This window comes from Loxodonta africana, chromosome 8 (assembly GCF_030014295.1).
Source record: "Loxodonta africana isolate mLoxAfr1 chromosome 8, mLoxAfr1.hap2, whole genome shotgun sequence".
Lineage (NCBI taxonomy): Eukaryota > Metazoa > Chordata > Mammalia > Proboscidea > Elephantidae > Loxodonta > Loxodonta africana.
The window spans coordinates 82,169,244-82,191,165 of NC_087349.1; the positions used below are offsets into that span (position 1 = coordinate 82,169,244).

At 37.7% G+C, this 21,922-nt stretch overlaps 1 protein-coding gene across 2 annotated transcripts in view; it reads left to right on the plus strand.

Annotated features, from left to right (window-relative positions):
• Window positions 1-21,922, plus strand: part of DNAH11 (dynein axonemal heavy chain 11) — a 361,390-nt gene that overhangs the window by 51,511 nt on the left and 287,957 nt on the right. The window contains exons 19-27 of one of the 2 annotated variants that reach the window (XM_064290057.1): window positions 2,303-2,419; window positions 2,525-2,611; window positions 6,790-6,948; window positions 8,037-8,120; window positions 9,650-9,808; window positions 16,718-16,840; window positions 17,951-18,073; window positions 19,346-19,570; window positions 20,992-21,083. In XM_064290057.1, coding sequence (XP_064146127.1) covers window positions 2,303-2,419; window positions 2,525-2,611; window positions 6,790-6,948; window positions 8,037-8,120; window positions 9,650-9,808; window positions 16,718-16,840; window positions 17,951-18,073; window positions 19,346-19,570; window positions 20,992-21,083 — 1,169 coding nt within the window. Of the gene's footprint in view, window positions 1-2,302; window positions 2,420-2,524; window positions 2,612-6,789; window positions 6,949-8,036; window positions 8,121-9,649; window positions 9,809-16,717; window positions 16,841-17,950; window positions 18,074-19,345; window positions 19,571-20,991; window positions 21,084-21,922 lie in introns of those variants that run through there. The other variant, XM_064290055.1, reaches the window with a different exon arrangement.

A 21,922-nucleotide genomic window follows, 5' to 3' on the forward strand; every position in this document is an offset into this window, starting at 1 on the left:
TATCATAAAATTTTCCAGATACTCCTCTGTGCTTGGTGCTATGCTAAAAGATGCTTAGATGCAGCTGTGCCTACCAGAAGTTTAAGTATTATTTCCACAAAGCCCTGGGAATTTACCACTAGCAAGATCGTCCTTTGATGCAGTGGCTCTTCAGTCTGTTGCTTCCTTTCCGTTCCTGTTAAACCCATTTGAATTCAGTGCTTGTTACTTCTTACCTCAGCCACAGCAATAGTTTATCTCATTCCTCTTCACACCCCACCTACCCTATACTCTGAAGCTAGATGAAACGTGCTAATCTACAGGTCTTATCAAGACCCTTCCCTGTTCAAAAACCTTTAGCGACTGTCCCTATCCTAATACTGCCCGATTTCCACAATAGCCCATACTCTCACCCCACGCTTCACTGGTAGCCTAACCTCACAGGATCTTAAGGGATTTTGCCCTGATCTCTGTCTGTTGAATTCTAGTCACTCCTTTAGTGTCAGATTCAGTTACTTACTCCCTGAGTGGATTATATCTGTTAGAGGGACTTTGGAGGTCATCTGATCTTTTGGTCATTGATGATTTCTTTTTTCTCTCAAATAGATGCTTCTTTGTAATCCCCAAATAGAAAGCAAACAACAGCAGACTTGCTGCTGATGAAGAGGGTCAAGGGACCTGAAGCTACTGCCTATGTGACCTGTCCCTGGTTTTATTGTGGTGGCTCCTAAAGGATCTTCATGGGGTATTTAGGTTCCCAGGGATGGAATTGGAAACCCCAAGTGAGACTTTGTACAGATGAGGATGTAGAAGCTTGATTAGATGAGAGTTGAAAACCAAACATGAAAGGACAAGCAGGTTCAAGAGCAGATCTCATGCTCCTGGCCTGGATTGGTATGCCTGTCATGACACCACGTTGCTTCCCCAGTGTTTTTGATTCCATAACACATAGACCTCCTCATGGGAGTTAATACATTCAACCATGTGGAATACTTCCTGTGTGTTCCTCTTATTCAGTTTGGTAGATTATAAACCGTTTAAGTCAAAGAATGTGCTTTACCTTCGTAGTACCTCCTCTACTGTGTGGACACAATCTGTATTTAGCACAGCATTCTTTATAATGAGCAGTCACTGAATCATTCATCAAATATTTATTGAGAGGTACAAAATAGACTTTGGAACCTTGCTTTCGTGCTTCAGCTACCCAGGTAGAGTCCTATGCTATTGTATGACAAAGCCATTTCAGTGTCCCAGCGATGACCCATAGAAACAATGCTTTGTTAGTCTGGATACCAGGAATGCTTTTCAATAGTAGTTATGCACAACTGCTCTTCAAAGAAAATAACTTGCTTTTGTCCTACTTGAATTGTAGGCTGGGAGAGCAGAGTTGAGTTGCTACCTGGACTATTGTCTTCTTTTGTCCTGTATCAAATACAAATTAACCTTCACTTCCCTTTGCTCTTCTCATACCAAAAATCCTAGTTATGTAAAATAAACCTAACCTTTTTTTTTTTTTAAACACTCAAACTTTCCATTAGGAAAGAATAGACACAGAGATTTGGAAGCTAGAGGAAAGCAGAAAGATGAGATTGATTTATGTTTTCATCCCGGCCCCACCAGAGTCAGAGCATCTCTTTTCATTTGCTAAATTACTAAACGTGGCTGTCTTGGGTTTCTAGTTACTGTCCTTGTTAGTTGCTGCGGAGTCATTTCCGACTTAAGGCGACCTGTGTGTGCAGAGTAAAACTGCTCCATAGGGTTTTCAAGGCTGTGACCTTTCGGAAGCAGATTGCCAGGCCTCTCTTCCGAGGCCCCCCTGGTTGGTTTCAAACTGCCAACCTTTTGGCTAGTAATTGAGCACTTAACCTTTGCCTTTTGAAATCCAGTCACTCCTTTAGCTTCAGATTTAGTTTCTTCCTCCTTGAATAGATTATATTAGAGAGACTTTGGAGATCTCTGTAGATTGGAGTTGCTATAGGTTAGCAACATGGTTTCCGGAGTGCTTTAATATTATTCCCTGAACAGGAAAACAATTTGGAAATTTTTGATCCTGATTTTGAAAGGCTTTTCATTTATTCTGAAATGAAAATAACTCTGGCGTATGCTTGGGGAATATGAATACAGAGGTGCCTGTGGGTCAGTCTGTACTTCAGCCTGGCTCTAAGCCTTAATCTCTTCCATCTTCTCTGGATAAACTCCTTATCTAATATAAGAATGAAAAGATATCCTGTGTTAGTGTGAACAGTAGAATTCTTTAGTCTTACGGGGTTGATTTGTTTAAGGAATTGTAGTAATCTTCTAGTTTGCATGGTTGTTTTTGTAGGAATTACCTGAAAGATGGGAAGTTACCAAAAAGATTGCTGCAACTGTCAGACATGAAGTCTCGCCTCTCCAAAATGCAGAAGTCACTCTTCTACGAAAGAAATGTGTTTTGTTTGATGTAAGCTAGTTACCTAGTTGTTTTTGTTTTTTAAACAAGAGTTTTACAAGTATAATTGAAGTGATTTGCTTGAAATTCACCTTCTGTTTTTTCTACTCTGATCAGGGAAAGCAGGCTGAATTCAGAGAAAGATTTAGATGCTATGCTCCTCTTGACTTTAATGCAGAAAATCCATACGTGACACTTGACAAGGTAATGAAGATCTTGAGTATCTTGTGTTATCTCAGATATTCTAGAAAGTTAGTTTAGACTGCTGTGTTTTACCTTAGTTTTGCCCTTACTTACACTGTAGCTACTATTATTTTATTTTACCTATTTCAAGTAAATGTTTGTATAATTAAGTAACTTGTTGGAAATTAGATAGTTCGTGAGTAATAGAACTAGGGATCAAATTCAGGCTGTCTGGACTTTTTTTTTTTAATTAAATCAAGAATTTGACCCATTATACTGCCTTCCATGTGATACTTTAGTAGTAACTTTTAACCATAATAGGGAAAGCCCATAACTTATCATTAACCCTGGGCACAAATATTACTGAATCATTCACTCCTAGTCTATGATGAATTGCTTTATTGTACATGAATGAATATAGTGGGCAAATAATCCAAAATGGTAAAATGTAACCCACATTAGACTTGAGAAGATGTTTTAAACTTTTATTAGAAAAATAGTATCTTTGTTTTTCTAGGAATTCTTTGCCTAGCCTAGCAACGAAAATGAGAAAATGACTTTGTGAAGGTTAGATCTGAGAGCGGGGAATTTTGTCTAATGTCTTCATCTAGGCTGCCTTGACCTTCTTCCTGCTTTTGCTTTATGCTGGAAATAGTCTTTACTCCCTAAACTGGGAAACCCTGGTGGCATGGTGGTTAAGTGCTATGGCTGCTAACCAAGAGGTCGGCAGCTTAAATGTACCAGGCTTTCCTTGGAAACTCTATGGGGCAGTTCTACTCTGTCCTGTAGGGTCGCTATGAGTTGGAATCGACTCGATGGCAGTGGGTTTTTTGGTTTCCTTAAACTGGTATCAGGTATCTTGCTGACACACATCTTATCTCAGTTTCTAGAGTTTGTAACACCATTCTGTAGCATAAGGCCTTCTCTTTAACTTGGCTAGAGAATTGGTTGGTATAACTCCTTAATATATTCATGAAAGGGAATAGATTAGAATATGCTGATAGAATTACTATTTTTTTGAGTGTTTCATCTAAATTGCAGGTGGTCTGAACAGATTATGGATGGGGAGATGTTTTTAGTTGACTAACCAACATGCTGCTTGTTGTCAACATTTGCTATAGTTATTATTTATTGATTCTTCCCATTTTTGTGCTATGCTATAACAGCATAGTCGTCGATTTAATAATCAGAGATGCTTATCCTTACACCTACAGAATGCACTGAGAGGTCTTTGAAATATAGCAGGGCTGGGTTAACTTCTTCTGGAGCTCATTTTCTTGGCATGCTTGTTCAGTAGGCATATCTAAGGCTTGTCTTGTTAGGCTCTGCCAGAATCGTGTGCCTCCTTGTTCTGGGCTGGTGTGGTAGGTCCTCCTACTCAAGCCAACTCACTGCACCAGGTGGAAGCCATTGACCTTCCAGAAACAAGGGCAATGGATCATGCATCTCTCCTTTCCAACTGAGATTTCTTGGTAAAGTTGTATTATGTGCTGTTGTCTCTTCATAACCAAAGATACGGTGACTAATTGAGTAACATACCTGAGTATATATTTCTAGAAATAATGGAACTAGTATAATCAATAGAAAAAATAAAAAATAAAGGGATGTTCACTCTGGAGCTTATGAAGACTAGATATTTTGAAAAGTCCTCTTTTGTAAAACAGATGCTAAATACATACTCAGAAACATGCAATTTTAAAATAAGTGAAATCTCTAACGGCCAGAAAGGAAACAAACAAAAAGAGTAGCTGAAACTAAGAAAGCAGAGGAAAACAGAATCCTGTGCTGTTCTATGGGCAAAGGAAAATACCAAAAGTCTAAATTTTTTGATTAACTCTTCTAGGGTGAGATGGGAGATGGTCTTACAAGGTTAAGGAGTCCTGGTGGTGTAGTGGTTAAGCGCTTGGCTGCTAATTGAAGGGTCGGTGGTTCGAACCCACCGGCTGTTCTGTGGGATAAAGATGTGACAGTCTATTTCTATAAAGATTACAGTCTTGGAAACCCTATGGGACAGTTCTACTGCATCCTTTAGGGTTGCTTTGTGTTGGAAGCGACTTGACGGCAGTGTTTTTTTCTTTTCTTACGAGGTTACACACTCAGTTAAAGGGTGGCCTTGGAAAAATCTGCAGGCTGTGAAGGGAGCCTCTGATATTACCTGTGGTTCTTGCTAAGGTTCTCACAGTCAGGGAGAAAAAAGGGGGAAAAAATCTGGGAATTTGTAAACACAAGCCTGTTCTCACAGGTACCTATGGTTCAGTTTTATAATGCCCCTATTGTTAGGGAGTCTGGAAGTTAGGCAATTAAAGTGGTTACAGGTAGCTCTTCTCAGCACCTGCAAGAAGCAAACCCAGATATTCTCTGGAAAAAAGTGATCTCAATCCAATATCCTAGGTGTTCTAAATGATTAAGTTGAATCGAACATGAGTTCACAATAAAAAAAAATAAATACATATACCATCATGTGTAAGAGTCAGTAGAAAGAACAACTGCAGATATAAAAAAATAGACCCATATAAAACTTCAGATTTTAGAAGATTTTTTAAAAGCAATTAAAGATAATATTGAAAAAATGAGCAAGTTCTCATTTTTGAGGTTATAGAAAATGATCCCCTGAATTTGAAAAAGAGCCAGCTACTTATGGAAATGAAAAATATAGTTGTTAAAAGAAGAGATTCAACTCATCAATTCATTAGATGAGTTGAAGAGCTAATTAAAGCTAAAAAAAAAAAAAAAAAAAATTTTTTTTTTTTAAAGAGAATTTGTGAACTGCAAAAAAGATTGGAAGAAATCAAGTAAATGCAGTGCATAGGTGCAAAGAGATGGAAAATATGAAAGATTAAGAGAAGTGAAAGAGGAAGGATGACATCTAACTTTATTCAGACTTCCTGGAAGAGAGAATAAACAGATCACTAGATGGGCAGTAGTTACAGAGGTAACAGCTGGGACTTTTCTCGGACTGGTAAAAACAGAAATCAAAAGATTCAGAAAGTTCACTGAATCCCAAACAGGATAAATACAAATAAATCAACACCTGGACACATCACAGTAAACTGCAGTTAAAAAGAAAATCAAAAGAGCTAGAGCAATATATTGTTGGTTATTGGAAGGTAGATGGGAGAAAAATAAAACGGAAAAATCAAGGCCAAATCCTTCTTTTGCAAAGCAGGTAACATATGTGCAATGTCTAAACTTGATAAACTGAGAAGGAGCAGTTTGAGCACAGAATTGAAACTTAACAGAAATAGCACCCAGAGAACTGGAGAGTGAGACTGAGTGATAGTTGTCCTGCATTGCAAGCTCTTCTGTACTGCTTGAATTTTTACCATGCGAATGTCTACTTCGTTAATAAAAACTAAAATTAAGAGTTGATGAATCAAAGGAAAAACTTAGTGAGTTTATGTTTGACGTAAAATGTAAAATGTTCTACAAAGTTGGGGCGGTATGTGAGCCTCGGTAAAAAGTAATCCTACTGTGGAATTTCCTACGCCATGCTGTGTTTTTAGCTCCAGTGTTTTATTTCACACATTCTCTTGAGTACATCATAGTATTATTCATGATCTTTTTTTATAGGGTATTTTTTTTTTTTAATCTGAAAGTGCTTTTTTTTTTTTAAGTAAGTGATTATCAAATAAGCTACTTTATTCTTATGTGGAAGTTTCTAGATCCTGACCTTTTCTAGCCCAACAAATTCCCTAGCTGTACAATGAAAGAAAACGCTGGTGACATAGTGGTTAAGGGTTCGGCTGCTAACCAAAAGGTTGGCAGTTTGAATCCACCTGGCGTTCCTTGGAAACTATACGGGGCAGCTCTACTCTGTCCCATAGGGCTGCTATGAGTTGGAATCGACTCAGCAGCGATGGGGTTTTTTTTTTTTTTTTTTTGGTACAATGAGAATTAAGTTGAAAAATTGTATTCATAGAAATCTGCTACCAGAGCAACTTTTGCTGAACTATGTGCGTGGGGAGAGTATTGTTAACATTACTGAATTTATGGATAGTCTATTGTCACTTTTTGAGTAGCTGTTAGTTTGCTAGTGTAAAGCCTTCTACATTTTACCAATAACTATACTGCAGATTTCTTTTGAAAATCAAAGTTTTAAATGTCAAAATACCCAAGGTACAGAGTTGGGTGGCTCTTCCTTCTCTGACAGTTTGTTAATGTGAAGCTCGTTTGGGTGTGTATGCCTGTTTTCTCCTTAGGCAAATCAAGAGCTTGAGGCATTAGAAGAAGAAATGTTGCAGATGCAAGAATTTACTCGTCTTTTTGAAGTGGCTCTTCCAGAGTACAAACAAATGAAGCAGTGCCGCAAAGAGATAAAATTGCTCAAGGGACTCTGGGATGTCATTATTTATGTTCGAGTAAGTTGGTGCTTTTTGAAAGCATGCCTTTATTTCTCTTTTAGTAGTTCTTTTGTATAAATATACAATTTTTAGTATCTATGTCATTCTGTGGCTGCTAACCAAAGGGTCGGCAGTTTGAATCCACCAGGCGCTCCTTGGAAACTCTATGGGGCAGTTCCACTCTGTCCTATAGGGTTGCTATGAGTTGGAATTGACTCGACAGCGCTGGGTTTGGTTTTTGGTTTTATGTGATTCTACTTGGCTTTTACGGTGTCTTGAAATAATAAATGGTTTTGAGATTTTATTTTCCCTAGAATTAGAGTCGATCTATCTTTGTTAGCAGAAGACACTTCTCTAAATATCAGTTGTTTTTGTTCTTAGTTCAAGGTCAAACTTTGTATAATGAGTTGACAACCTCAAATCCTTTTGGGAGATTATGTAGAATGTAAATAAAAATTTATGTGTATGCATATATCACATACATTTATAACACATTCATGATCACCTGCCCTCATGTATACACCCATGCTTGTACTTACCTATGTGTGCATGTATAAACATACCCTTACTAAAAATAGTTATTTTGAATGTGGTTAATTAAGGTAAAAACTTAAGTATAGAAATAAGTTCTAGGAAACTAGGCATATAGGCATATAGCAACAAATATTATACATAATTGTTTTTGAGGTTGATTGAAAGCCATGTAGAAATATATAAACAAAACGAGAGTTTTGTTAATAATGAATGTTGTCTTGAAAAACTTGTTTTTTATTAAATGTAGAATTATGAAAATATGTTATTTAGTAGTAATATACTTACCGACGTATTCAAAGTACACAGGATTAAATGCTAATGATGGTATGTGTATGGGAGTTGTCATTGCTACTAGAAATTAATGTATGATAATGTTTTAGCCTTAAGTTTGACATGTTCGGACAACTTTTGTTTTGGTAGTAGAGAAACTTTGACAAGTGCAGTTAATATTTAAATAATTGACTTCCTTCTGGATGATAGAGCCACTGTGTATCATCAGTTTATATATTTTGCTGCGGAGACTTGCTTTCACCAAATGTTGTTGACACTTTTATCTGTTTGTGCGGTTTCAGAGAAGCATTGATAATTGGACTAAAACCCAGTGGAGACAGATTAATGTGGAACAGATGGATGTAGAACTCAGAAGGTTTGCCAAGGCAAGTTCCATAACTGTCTGTTACAACAATTTATCTTTCTCAGCACCACCTCTTTCCATCTTCCCCAATCTAGTGTCTGGTGTGTTGGGCTGTGTGTCCTTATTTACTTCAAACAGAATGATATGAGACAGTATGTGTGTATATATATATTTTTTACTCTCAGCCAGTTGCACATGTAATTAAGTCTGCCTTTCTGTGAATGAATGATAAAAGCATATTAGGGCTAATGAATTTACACGTAGCAACTCTAATTGTGCATTTCCTAAGATTGTCTAGAATGAAGGGGGAGATTAAGAATATCAAGGCTGAGAGGTTAGGCCTATGAAAGCTTTTGCATTCTTTCCTTAGCAACCATAAGCATTGTGTATTTGAAATGCTACCTTTGGTTCTGCAATTTGGGGCAACTAAATAGGGATAGGCTTATATGGAATATTATGGAATATATGGGGATTTTTTTTTTTATGGGATATTATGGTCTTTATTCTTATTTTCGATTAGTCCAGTATCTTGAGGGGGCTCAATATATATAGAACTATAAGCTTATATGAATTTAATGCTTTGATTTCTAGCCCAGATAGCCATATGCCCTCTGAAGAGACTTAAACTTCTTTGGAAAAATCCCAAATGCATACCAGTGCAAGGCAGTTAAGAAGTTAGTTGCAGGGCCTTTTGTTTTCTTGTCACCCCAAAGCAGCATTGCCCCTGACCTGTGCTAAGCTACTACCAGGTCTCCTCACCTCTTCCTCCCATATTATCCTGCCTCCAAAAGACTAAAATGTTCCTTCTTTCCACGCATTTGCCTATCTTATGGGGTGGCTGTACCTCATTTCTGTGTTCCTCATTGATCTCTGTACCATTCAGTTCTCTTACTTCAAAGTGACAACTTAATGCCCACTCTCAGCTGAAGCTCTTGTATTTTTTAAACAATTGACATATCTTCCTTTTTTGCTAATATCCAGTTGTTTTATGATGGGTTTTTTCATTCACAATTGATGATGTTCCAGGGGCCAAGAAGCCAGACAAGTCAAAGACCCTATTCAACATGTCTTAAGATCATAAAATGTTTAAGTTCCAAGGAGCTAAACACTCAACCAACAATCCAAGGCTACCATTTAAATGAGTCAGGTATTCAGAGAAGGATCTTAGTAGTTCAGATATAAGCCTTGGTTTTCCATGTACTTAAGTTTCAATAGGAAATGCTCTTCATAATACGTGTCCTGTGAACATCATTGCTTACCTACATATAATATCCCATGGCTTTCCTTATGGAACATTGGTTAAACCTTGTGAATAAGAACCCATTGTATCCAATTGGCTTGTCCATAATGGTCTCATAATATCTGAATGAGTGAATACATTTCTATTACTCTGGTTTTAGTCCTTTGCTAGTGACTTAAATACTTTTACTTTCTTTCCTAATCCTCCGAAAGTGGGGAAATATATTTTTTTCTTTTAAAGGATGCAAAATAAAATATGTATTGTTATATCTGGGGGCTTTGATTTTTTTTTTTTTTTTGATTCTTCTCTAGGAAATCTGGTCACTGGACAAGGAAGTCCGTGTCTGGGATGCTTATGCAAGCCTGGAAGGCACAGTAAAGGACATGGTGACCTCCCTGAGAGCCATCACGGAGCTACAGAACCCTGCCCTCAGGGACAGGCATTGGCAGCAGCTGATGAAGACAGTTGGGGTGAGTATCCTGCGTCTCATTAATTAAATATTTTTGTGACAGTGGATTGTTATTACTTGATTTACATCATCCAGGATGAAGTGGGATTTGTAAAAAAAATTTGTGAAAAGATCTGTTTGGTCAAATGCAAGAAGTCAATCTCCTTGAGATAAGAACATCTGAAGACCTACTTCTAGTCCTCTTTTTATCTCTTACTGGCTCTGTGACCTCAAACAAATCACTTAACCTCTCTAATTTTATTTTTAAATTAAATCAGTAAAACGAGAGGGAGATAATGTGAAGATATTTATAGAGCACTAAATGGTTGCAAAGATTTTATTTATTGTGTAGAGGATCAGAAGGCACAGCAGTAAATTTTGGGGGAGAGGGAATTCTGAAATTGTGATTTCCCCTCACAATTGTATTCAATATTAGTGTTTTTTTTTTTTAATTGTGGTAAAAAAATATATACATATAACATAAGATGTGACATTTTAGCTATTTTTTAAGTGTATAACTTAGTGGTATTAATTACGTTTACAATGTTTTGCAATCATCATTATTTTCAAAATTTTTTATCACCCTAAACAGAAACTTTGTGCCCATTAAGCAATAACTTCCTATTCCTTACAACCCTGGCCCCTGGTAACTAATAATCTACTTTTATCTCTATACATGTGCCTATTCTAGAGATCTCATGTAAATAGGATCATACAATATTTGTCCTTCTGTGTCTGACTTATTTAGCATATTGTTTTCAAGTTTCATCATGTCATAGCATGTATTAGAATTTCATTTCTCTTTTTGACTGGATAATATTCCGTTGTATGTAGATACCACATTTTGTTTATTCATTCATCAGTTGATGGACATTTCAGTTGTTTCCATCATTTGCCTATTGTGAATAATGCTGCAGTGAGTGTTGGTGTACAAGTTTCTGTTTGGCTCACTGCTTTCTGTTCTTTCAAGTATATACCTAGGAGTGGAATTGCTGGGTCATATGGTAATTCTGTTTTTAACATTTTCCTTTTTAAATTTTCATTGTGGTGAAATTTAACCATTTTTAAGTATACAATTTAGTGCCATTAAGTACATTCACCATGTGCAACCATCACTAGCATCTGGTTCCAAAATTTTTCATTACCCTATATTTAACTTTTTGAGGACCCACCAAAGGCTGCTCTGTTTTATATTTCCACCAGCAATGGGTGATGGTTCCAATTTCTCCACATCCCTTGCCAACACTTGTTTCTGGCTTTTTTTTTTTTTTTTTGATAACAGCCATTCTAGTGGGTGTGAAATGGGATCTCATTATCATCTTCCTTTACAGTTCAGTAAGGACTAAAGATACTGAGCATCATTTTAATCTTTTTATGTACTTATTGGCCATTTGTGTATCTTCTTTTGAGAAATGTGTATTCAAGTCCTTTGCCTATCTTTTGTCTTTTGTTGTCATTTTTAAATTGGGTGTCTATTTTGTTGGTCTTATATTTTATTACAAAATACAAAATTGTTTCTCATGTTTCCATGTTACCTGACATTATATTCTCTTACCTTTTTACATCTATTTATAAGTAAAAATATTAATCTTATACTTCATCTTTTAGGGAAGTTGACCTTCATGAGTTTAAAATATGTATAACGGTTTAAACTGAAAGAAATTTAAGAGAGCGAATCACTTCTTTTTATGTTGTAAAGAAAGAATATCATGATTTGAAGAAAATGTTTGATATATATCTCCCTCCCTTCTTTCTTTCCTTCCTCTCCACCCACCCCACCGCACCTAACCTATCTACCTACACAACCTACCTACCTACTAAAAAAAGACCAAAAACCCATTGCTGTCCAGTCACTTCCAACTCATAGTGACGCGATAGGACAGAGTAGAACTGCGCCATAGGGTTTCCAAGGAGCAGCTGGTAGATTAGAATTGCCAGTCTTTAGGTTAGCAGCTTTTAGTTAACCACTGCATCTCCAGGGCTCCACATATTTAGATACAGGTACACACATACGCACACACACACACATATATGACCTAGCATGTAGTACTGCCACTCGTCTGTCAGTTTGTCAGACTCTGGTGGCTTACGTGTTGCTGTGATGCTAGAAACCATGCCACTGGTATTTCAAATGCCAGCAGGGTCACCCATGGTGGACAGGTTTCAGTAGAGCTTCCAGACTAAGACAGACCAGGAAGAAGGACTTGGTGGTCTACTTCTGGGAAAGAAAAAAAAAAAAGTTGACTGGTGAAAACCTTATGAATAGCAGTGGAACATTTTCTGATATAGTGCCAGAAGATGAACTCCTCAGATTGGAAGGCACTCAAAACGCGACTGGGGGAGGGCTGCCTCCTCAAAGTGGCATCAACCTTGATGTGGATGGAGTCAAGCTTTCAGGGCCTCATTTGATGGCATAACTCAAAATGAGAAGAAGCAGCTGCAAACATCCATTAATAATTGGAACATGGAACGTATGAAGTATGAATCTAGAAAAATGAAATGGAACACGTAAAGACCGGTATCTTAGGCATTAATAAGCTGAAACAGACTGGGATTGGCCTTTTTGGATCGTACAGTCATATGGCCTGCTATACTGGGAATGACAAATTGTTGGGAAATGGCATTGCGTTCATTGTCAAAAAGAACATTTCAAGGTCAATCCTCAAGTACAACGCTGTAAGTGGTAGGATAATATCCGTACGTCTACAAGGAAGACCAGGTAATGTGATTGTTATTCAAATTTACGTACTAACCACTGAGGCCAAAGATGAAGAAAATGAAGATTTTTACCACCTTCTGCAGTCTGAAATTGATCAAACATGCAGTCAAGATGCATTGATAATTACTGGTGATTGGAACATAAAAGTTGGAAACACAAAAGAAGGATCAGTAATTGGAAAACGTGGCTTTGGTGATAGAAACAATGCTGGAGATCACGTGACAGAATTATGCAAGTCCAATGACCTCTTCATTGCAAATACCTTTTTTCAACAACATAAACAGTGACTGTACACCTGGGCCGCAACGGATGGAATACACAGGAATCAAATCAACTGCATTTTTGGAAAGAAATGATGGAGAAGCTCAATATCATCAGTCAACAAGGTTGGGGGCTGACTGGGAACATACCATCAATTGCTCATATACAAGTTCAATTTAAGCTGAAGAAAATTAGAGCAGTTTCACAGGAGCCAAAATATGACATTGAGCATATCCCATGTGAATTTAGAGACCATCTCAATAGATTTGACACATTGAACACTAATGACCTAAGACAAGATGAGTTGTGGAATGACATCAAGGACATCAAACATGAAGGAAGCAAGAGGTCATTAAAAAGACAAGAAAGAAAGAAAAGACTAAAAGGAATGACAGAAGACTATGAAACTTCCTCTGGACCATAGAGGAGTTAAAGCAAATGGAAGAAATGATCATTTAAAAGAGCTGAACAGAAGTTTTTAAAGGGCAGCCTGAGAAGACGAAATGAAATATTATAATTAAATATGCAGAGACTTGTAGTTAGAAATCCAAAAAGGAAGAGCACACTCAGTATTTCTCAAGCAGAAAGAACTGAAGAAAAAATTCAAGCGTTGAGTTGCAGTATTGAAGGATCCTACAGGGAAAATATTGAATGACACGAGAAGCATCAAAAAAAAAAAAAAGATGTAAGGAATACAGTCACTGTACCAAAAAGAATTGGTTGACATTCAACCATTTCAGTAAGTAGCATATGATCAAGAACTGATAATAGTAAAGGAAGAAATCCAAGATGCACTGAAGGCATTGGCAAAAAACAAGTTTCCAGGAATGGACAGAATATCAATTGAGATGTTTCAGTAAACGGATGCAGTGCTGAAAGTACTCATTCATTTATGCCAAGAAATTTGGAAGACAGCTACCTGACCAGCCAACTGGAAGAGATCCATATTTTTGCCCACTCTGAGAAAGGCGATCCAACAGAATGCGGAAATGATCAAACAATATCATTAATATCACATGCAAGTAAATTTTGCTAAAGATCATTCAAAAATGGTTACAGCAGTGCCTTGACGGGGAACTGCCAGAAATTCAAGTCAGATTCAGAAAAGAGGTTGTGTAATGAGGGATATCACTGGCTGATGTCGGATGACTCTTGGCTGAAAGCAGAGAATACCAGAAGGGTGTTTACCTGTGTTTTATTGACTATGCAAAGGCATTCATCTGAATGGATCATAACAAATTATGGATACTATTGTGAAGAATGGGAATTCCAGAACACTTAATTGTACTTAGGAGGAACCTGTACATAGACCAAGAAGCAGTTGTTTGAACCAAACAAGGGGCTACTGCTTGGTTTAAAATCAGGAAAAATGTGCATAAAGATTGTATTCTTTCACCATAATTATTTAATCTGTATGCTGAGCACATAATCTGAGAAGCTGGACTATATGAAGAACAGGGCATCAGTACTGGAGGAAGACTCATTAACAACCTATGATAATGCAGATAACACAACCTTCCTTATTGAAGGTGAAGAGGACTTGAAGCACTTACTGAAGATCAAAGACTACAGCCTTCAGTATGGGTTACACCTCAACATAAAAAATATAAAAATCCTCACAACTGGACCGATAAGCAACGTCATGGTAAATGGAGAAAAGATTGAAGTTGTCAAAGATTTCATTTTACTTGGATCTACAATCAAGGCCCATGGAAGCAGCAGTCAAGAAATCAAATGACTTATTGCGTTGGGCAAATCTGCTGCAAAAGACCTCTTTAAAATGTTAAAAAGCAAAGATGTCACTTTGAAGACTAAGGTATGCTTGACCCAAGCCATGGTATTTTCAGTCACCTCATATGCATGTGAAAAATGAACAATGAATAAAGAAGACCAAAGAATTGATGCCTTTGAATTATGGTGTTGGCGAAGAATATTGAATGTATCATGAACTGCCAGAAGAACAGATAAATCTGTCTTGGAAGAAGTACAGCCAGAATGCTCATTAGAAGCAAGGATGACATGACTTCATCTCGCATACTTTGTGCATATTATCAGGAGGGATCAGCCCCTGGAGAAGGGCATCATGCTTGGTAAAGTAGAGGGTCAGCGAAAAAGAGGAAGACCCTCAAGGAGATGGATTGACACAGTGGCTGCAACAATGGGCCCAAGCATAACAATTGTGAGGATGGCGCAGGCCCGGGCAGTGTTTCGTCCTACTGTACATAGAGTCACTGTGAGTTGAAACTGACTCAATGGCACATAACAACAAGAAGCATGTAGTAAAGGAGCCCTGGTGGCACAATTGTTAAGTGCTTGGCTGCTAAAGGAAAGGTCAGTGGTTTGAACCTACCAGCTGCTACATGGGAGAAAAAACCTGACAATCTGCATCTTTAAAGATTTCTGCCTAAGTAACCTATGCGGCGGTTCTACTCTTTCATCTAGTGTTGCTATGAGTCAGAATCGACTTGACAGCATACAACAACCATAGGGTGTAGTAAGCTCTCGATTAAAAAAAAAAAACCTATTGTCGTTGAGTCAACTGTGGATTCGAACTGCCGACCTTTTGGTGAGCAGCTGAACTCTTATCCACTACTCCACCAGGGTTTCCAAAGTGCTCAATAAATGACCCTTTATTATTATCATTAAAAATATTTTCCGTTGGCCATTTTAGACTTTGGATATTTAGACATTACAGTTGACTGGTTATTTATTCAGGAAAATCTTTGCATCTGTTCATACATCCCAGGCTGTGTGTCCCACTCCCCATCGTCTTCCCATATCTCTTCCAGTGGGATTTCTTCTCTTCAGGGTCTCTGTGCGCCTATAGGATACCTTTCTACAAGTTAAAAAAGGCACCTTCTCCAGGCTATCTCAGCCTTGAGCCCTAAACCATCAGAAGCAGAATTCAGTCTCCACATGTCACTTTGGCCATGTGTCCATGCTCAGTGCACAAACAAGACAACTCAACAGAGTGACCTTATTATGCATCCCTGTCCATTCTTTCTCTAAGACAGACCTGGGTCCCTGGCTCCCATCAGCTCCAGAGTGAGGTTAAAAGTGATGTAAAGATAGGATGACCAGTTCATCTTGTTTGCTCAGGATTTTCTTGGATTTAGCGTTGAAAGTCCCACGTCCTGGGAAGCCCCTTAGTCTTGGGCGTATTGGGGTATCTGCTTTCCCTATGCAGAGAAGTTAAAGGTGATGAGGAGCACTGTAGCATGGGGAGAGCCAGAGTACACATCGGCTCCCAAGACCAAGTACTGGATATTCTTAGCAAGAACGGGAAAGGCAGTGGCTTTCCTGCAACAACCTGGCTGGGTCAGCTTTTCTTTTGCAAGGGACAGGGGTGAGTTTGGGCATTTAGGGAGAGCTGAGAGCTTCTTAGCAAATACTGACGGGAGGAAGAAAAAAAAAAGTCACCAAGATGATGAGGAATAAATGTGAATGATTTTTTCACAGGGTAAATATGAAAAATGACACTGTGAATTTTCTTTTTAGAGGGACCTGAGATTAAATTAGTGATAAAACTAGGTTAAATCAAGGAAACAACTGGGAATTAGGTACTTTAAGCGAATAAGGTACTTTAAGAAGAGATGAGCTACTTCCTGATTCCTGGGATTTCAGCCAACTTCTAATAAATGAACAAGGTGGTTCTCTTTAAAAATGGGTTCTGTGGGCAAAGATAAGAAATGACTGACAAGGGAAGGAAATGAAACAGAAGAAAGTGATGTACTGTGAACATGGCTTGAATCTTGGGCCTAGCTCTCTGTGGGTGCTGCCTCAGTAATCTTGAGTTAAATAGGAATGTCTTTGATTGTCCACACCTTCCCAAACTAAAGATGTCCTTAGCAGCTGATTTAGTATATTTCATTCACTTGGCCATTGGGTAAAAGCAACCATTAATATATGTGGAATTTAAGTTCAGCCTTTTTTTTTTTTTTTCATAATCAGGTCAACTTTTCAATAAATGAAGCCACAACTTGGGCAAACTTGTTAGTGCTGCAGTTGCATAAAGTGGAAGATGATGTCCGAAGCATTGTGGACAAAGCAGTGAAAGAAATGGGGACGGAAAAGGTAGTGCCCTGGGGCTCTTCCTGTTTATATTGGGCTAATGTTGTGTGTTACAGGAAGAGTGGTGGTTCAGTGGCAGAATTACTGCCTTCCAAGTGGGAGACCTAGGTTCGATTCCCGGCCAGTGCACCTCACGTGCAGTCACTGCTCATCTGTCAGTTGAGACTTCTATGTTACTATGATACGGAACAGGTTTCAGCAGAGCTTCCAGACTAAGACAGACTAGGAAGAAATGCCTGGCAATCTACTTCTGAAAAATCAGTCAATGAAATCCTGTGGATCACAGTTGTTAAGTCCCCAACCAATCATGGGGATGTTGCAGGACCAGGCAGCATTTCATTTGGTTTTGTATGGCGTCACCATGACTTGGACAGCTAATACTAACGACGGCAGCTCATGATAATGATTTTGTGCATTACCATGTAAGCTGACTCAAAGAAAAGTTCTTCTGACGCTGTAGGAGTGTGGAGGCATGAGTCCTAGTTTGTTCTCTGCTGCTAGTTAGGTATGTGCCTTGGGCAGGAAAAGTAATCATTCTAAGCCACGATAAATCTGTGAAATAAAAGGGTTGGCACAGATGATGACGATGACAGCAAAAAAATACTTCTATATCTAACTTGTAGCAAGCATCTCTTTAAGTGCTATATTTGTATTCACTAATTTAATTCCCTAAGATAGGTAATATTATTATCCCTATTTTACAGAAGAGGAAACTGAGATACACACAGAGAAATAGAGATTCACATTCAAGCACTCTAAGCACTGTCTAGCCTATGCTAAAAAATTTGTAAATAGCATCTATCAAATCTTTAGATAACCTCATATATCCCTTCCTACACTAGTATTTTGTTTTTGTGAAGGATGTAAAACTCATGTTCAGTAGAAGTTAGGTATTGGTGTGGTGCTTGTTTCTTTTGGGTGATGGAATTCAATTCTCTAAAACTCCTTTCACCATTAATTATTTGGACCAAAAAAAATGAGGGTCCATAATATTTGATATCAGTCTGCTTATTTGGACATAGTAAAAAAAAAAAAAATTTAAGTAATAGCTTAGATGGTTATCCTAAATTAATTTCTTGTGCCTGTAATTTAACTTATATTGTTTGTTACTAGGTTATTAGTGAAATCAGTCATATCTGGGCAACCATGGAGTTTTCTTATGAAGTTCACTACCGGACAGGCATTCCATTACTAAAGTCTGATGAACAACTTTTTGAGACTCTAGAGCACAACCAAGTAAGATGGATATTTTTATTACTTTTTGCCACTTCCAACAATTATTTATGGATTCAGTGAATAATGATGATAACATCAGCCAGTTGGGATCCAAAGTATGAACTCTTTTTCTCAATGAACTTGCACTTGAGTAGGGAGACAAACAGAAGGGCTCTGAGGTGAGAAGAGACCAAGAGGCTATCTAATGGGGTGGGTGAAAGTCAAAGGGCAGGCCTTATTAGGGGCTTAAAGCCGAACCTTGAAGGACAGGCTGGAATTCAGTAAACAATGACAGTCAGAAAAGGGTGTTACGGGCAATGGGGACATCTTAGCAACATCTTGGAATGCCAGAAAGCACCTGCATTCAGAGGTAATTATATAAGACTTTAGTTTCCTTAGAATATAGATTTTTTTTTTTTTTTTAATGGGACTAATGCAAAATAAGGCTGGAGAGACAGGTAAGAGCAGAGATATATGGTCTTGGATCCTAAGGGGTTAATATTTCTTTGGACACAATAAGAAAGGTAGAAGAGACAAACTACTCAGAGACAGTATTAACATTTGGGTTGTTATTATTAGACTTAAGGCTCTTAGGAAAAGAAACAGGTTTATAAAGATAGTACTCTATTATTTTTTTTTATGTGTTTAGAGTGAGGGAGATTTATGGGAAGATGGAGAGTCAGAACAGCAGCTCTGGTGAAGCTTGGTAGTGAGCTGAAAAAAAAAAAGGAGGGGACGAAAATGGAAGCTTGAGGCCTTGGCAGGCTGAAGGGAAGTTTTTCTTGCTCTTTCCCTTCCTCCCTCTTCCCTCTTCTTCTCTCTCCCACTCCCCCCTCTCCCCCTTCCCCACTTCCCTTATCTCCCCCTCTTGCCCTATCTCCCCCTTCACCTTATCTCCCCATATCTCCCCCTTTGTTGAGATTAAAATAAAAGACTTTCATAGGCAGGGGGAGAGTGAGAGAAGATTAAAGAATGAGGTTTAATTCCTAAAGTTGTACCCCAGTGTACAATTTTTTTTTTCTGGCTGTAACAGAGAAACATGGTCTTCTGGTAGAAGACATTAAGTGCAGTTACTTATATTTATCTTTGTCTCTTGGGAAAAATGCTAATATGAATGGACGTTTACTACCATCAATTCACTTGTTTGCTAATTATTAAATACTCACTGAATACCCGTCCAGATATTGCAGGCTAGGTCCTAGGCATCCAGCAATAAACAATAGATATGATTCCTTCCTCCTGGGCATGCTGTCAAATTAGCTATTGTTTAAAAATCTTCTGCCTTTCTTTTAGGTTCAGTTACAGACTCTTCTTCAAAGCAAGTATGTGGAATATTTCATTGAGCAAGTCTTAAGCTGGCAAAATAAATTAAACGTAGCAGACTCAATCATCTTTATTTGGATGGAAGTCCAGCGAACTTGGGCTCACCTAGAAAGCATCTTTGTCTGTTCAGAAGATATTCGAATCCAGCTTGTGAAAGACGCTAGAAGATTCGATGGGATAAATGCTGAATTTAAGGTTCATAGAGAACAGGCTACAATCTATCCTAGCAGAATTGTCAAAACAATATGAAAGTCTTATAAAGAAGCATGACTCAGGGTATCATGTTTATAAAAATATATTTTTGCATTCTAGTAAGCAGGGTTCAGGAAACTTTTTCTAGAAAGAGCCATATAAAACCAAAAAAAGCATTGCTGTCGAGTCAATTCTGATTCATAGCAACCCTGTAGGACAGAGAGAACTGTCCCATATGGTTTCCAAGGAGTGGCTGGGGGATTCGAACTGCTGACCTTTTGGTTAGCAGCCTGAGCTCTTACCTATTGTGTCACCAGAGCTAGAAGGAACCATATGGTAAATATTTTATGCTTTGTGGGTCGTACGGTCTCTGTACTCAACTTTGCCATTGTAGCATGAAAGAAGCTATAAACAATGCATAAACAAATGTGCTTGGCTGTGTGCCAATAAAACTTTATTTATAGATGCTGAAATATGAATTTCATATAATTTTCATGTTACAAAATATTCTTTTTTTTTCCAACTATTTGAAAAAATATAAAAATGATTCTTAATTTCTGGGCTATACAAAAACAGGCAGGGGGCCATAGATTGGTGACCTCTACAGGAAGTCAAGGTAGATTCCTCCTCATACATAAAAGAATGGAAACAGGTAACAAAGTAATACTGCCAGGTTTGAGGATTTTTTCCTACAAGAGCCACAAAGAACACATGCAGATGTCCACATAAAAATGATAAATGAATTGAGAGACTTTCAGCAGAGAATAAAGCTATGTACTTTTTTTTTTTTTTTTAATAGAATCGAGGATTAAACTTTTTTTTTTTCCTGTCTAAAGCTCCCAGACAGACCAGGGCCCCTTGCCTTCGAGTGAATTCCAACTCATACTGATCCTATAGGTCAGAGTAGAGCTGCACCATAGGGTTTCCAAGGAGCGCCTGGTGGATTTGAACTGCCAACCTTTTGGTTAGCAGCCATAGCCCTTAACCACTGTCCCACCAGAGGAGTTCTAATTTGTTTAACTTTGAGGAGGAGAGAATAGACAGATTGTTTAACACTATCTCATTTTCATCCAAGAATGTACTATTTAATATTCTGGTCTTTCTCTCTCTTTCCCTCCCTCCTTCTCCCCCTTTCTTTTTTTGGGGGAGTGTGGGGGAGGGAGTTAGAAAAGTAAAATCCTGGGTGAGCCCAGAGTGATGGCAATGCCCATAGAATTTATTTTGATAAACACTGTGTGTCTACTTTGTTTTTGATCTTTAAAAGTTTAAAAGCAGATGTGAACAGATGCAGTGTCAGGGGTTCTTAGAAATCTTAATGTTGCTTCTTTATGGTTTGTTCTTCAGTGTTTAATCTCTTAAATTGGCAAAAAATTGAGAAAAGTACTTTTCTAAAATTAATGGCTCCGTGTTGTACTTTTATACAGGAGTTAATGTTCAACACAGCTAAAATAAAAAATGTTTTAGAAGCAACATGCAGACCCAATCTCTATGAAAAACTTAAAGATTTACAGGACAGGTAAGAATAAAGCTATAAAATCATCAATTTGTTACAATCTTGTGAGAATTCTTTCAAGGATCTAATAGATTTAACATCATGATAAAATAAATGTAACCCTAGTTAAATGATTTTATAATTCTGTTTATAATTGTTTTGCACATATTAGGTACTGCATATGTATTGCGAATAAATGTATATATTTCTGTTTTTCAAAAGGACTATTATAATAGGTAAATTAGAATAGCTTATTAACAAGAGAATTGGCATAATTGATTGATCAATTCATTTACCAGTCTACCCTGCAAGTATTGATTGAGGACCTATTATATGTCAGAAACTCAGTTATTTCAAATTCTTTTGTTTGTGTACCATATTGTTTTATTAGAAATTATCCTTAGAGAGCATGTTAATACTTTTAAAATTGTCCTAAGGCCCACTTGGAAAATAATTTTCACAAATGATTTCACACCAACCAGTGGTCATAAGAATATTCCTTTGATTAAAAATAAGCAGATCAACTGCTAAAAGGAGACGCTGGGGTGGAACTGTGATCAGTTTTTATTGGAAAGTGGAATAAACCTCTAGGTAAAAGTATATGTTGCTTAAGCAAAATAATTTTATAATCTGAACATTTTTTTCAGAGTTAAAATGGGACATACCTTGAAAAGGGTGAATTTCTACAGAAGTTAATTATTTCTGTCAATGATCTTTGGGGGTTAGGGGGCTCTGCTCTGGGCCATCTCTGCTCCGCTAGGAATATGTAAAGTGAAAATGATTCTCAATCTTATGACTCCTCTGAATACCTGAAAGGGTTGAAGCCACTTGTGTTTTGTAGACATTCCATGGGAAAAGGAAGA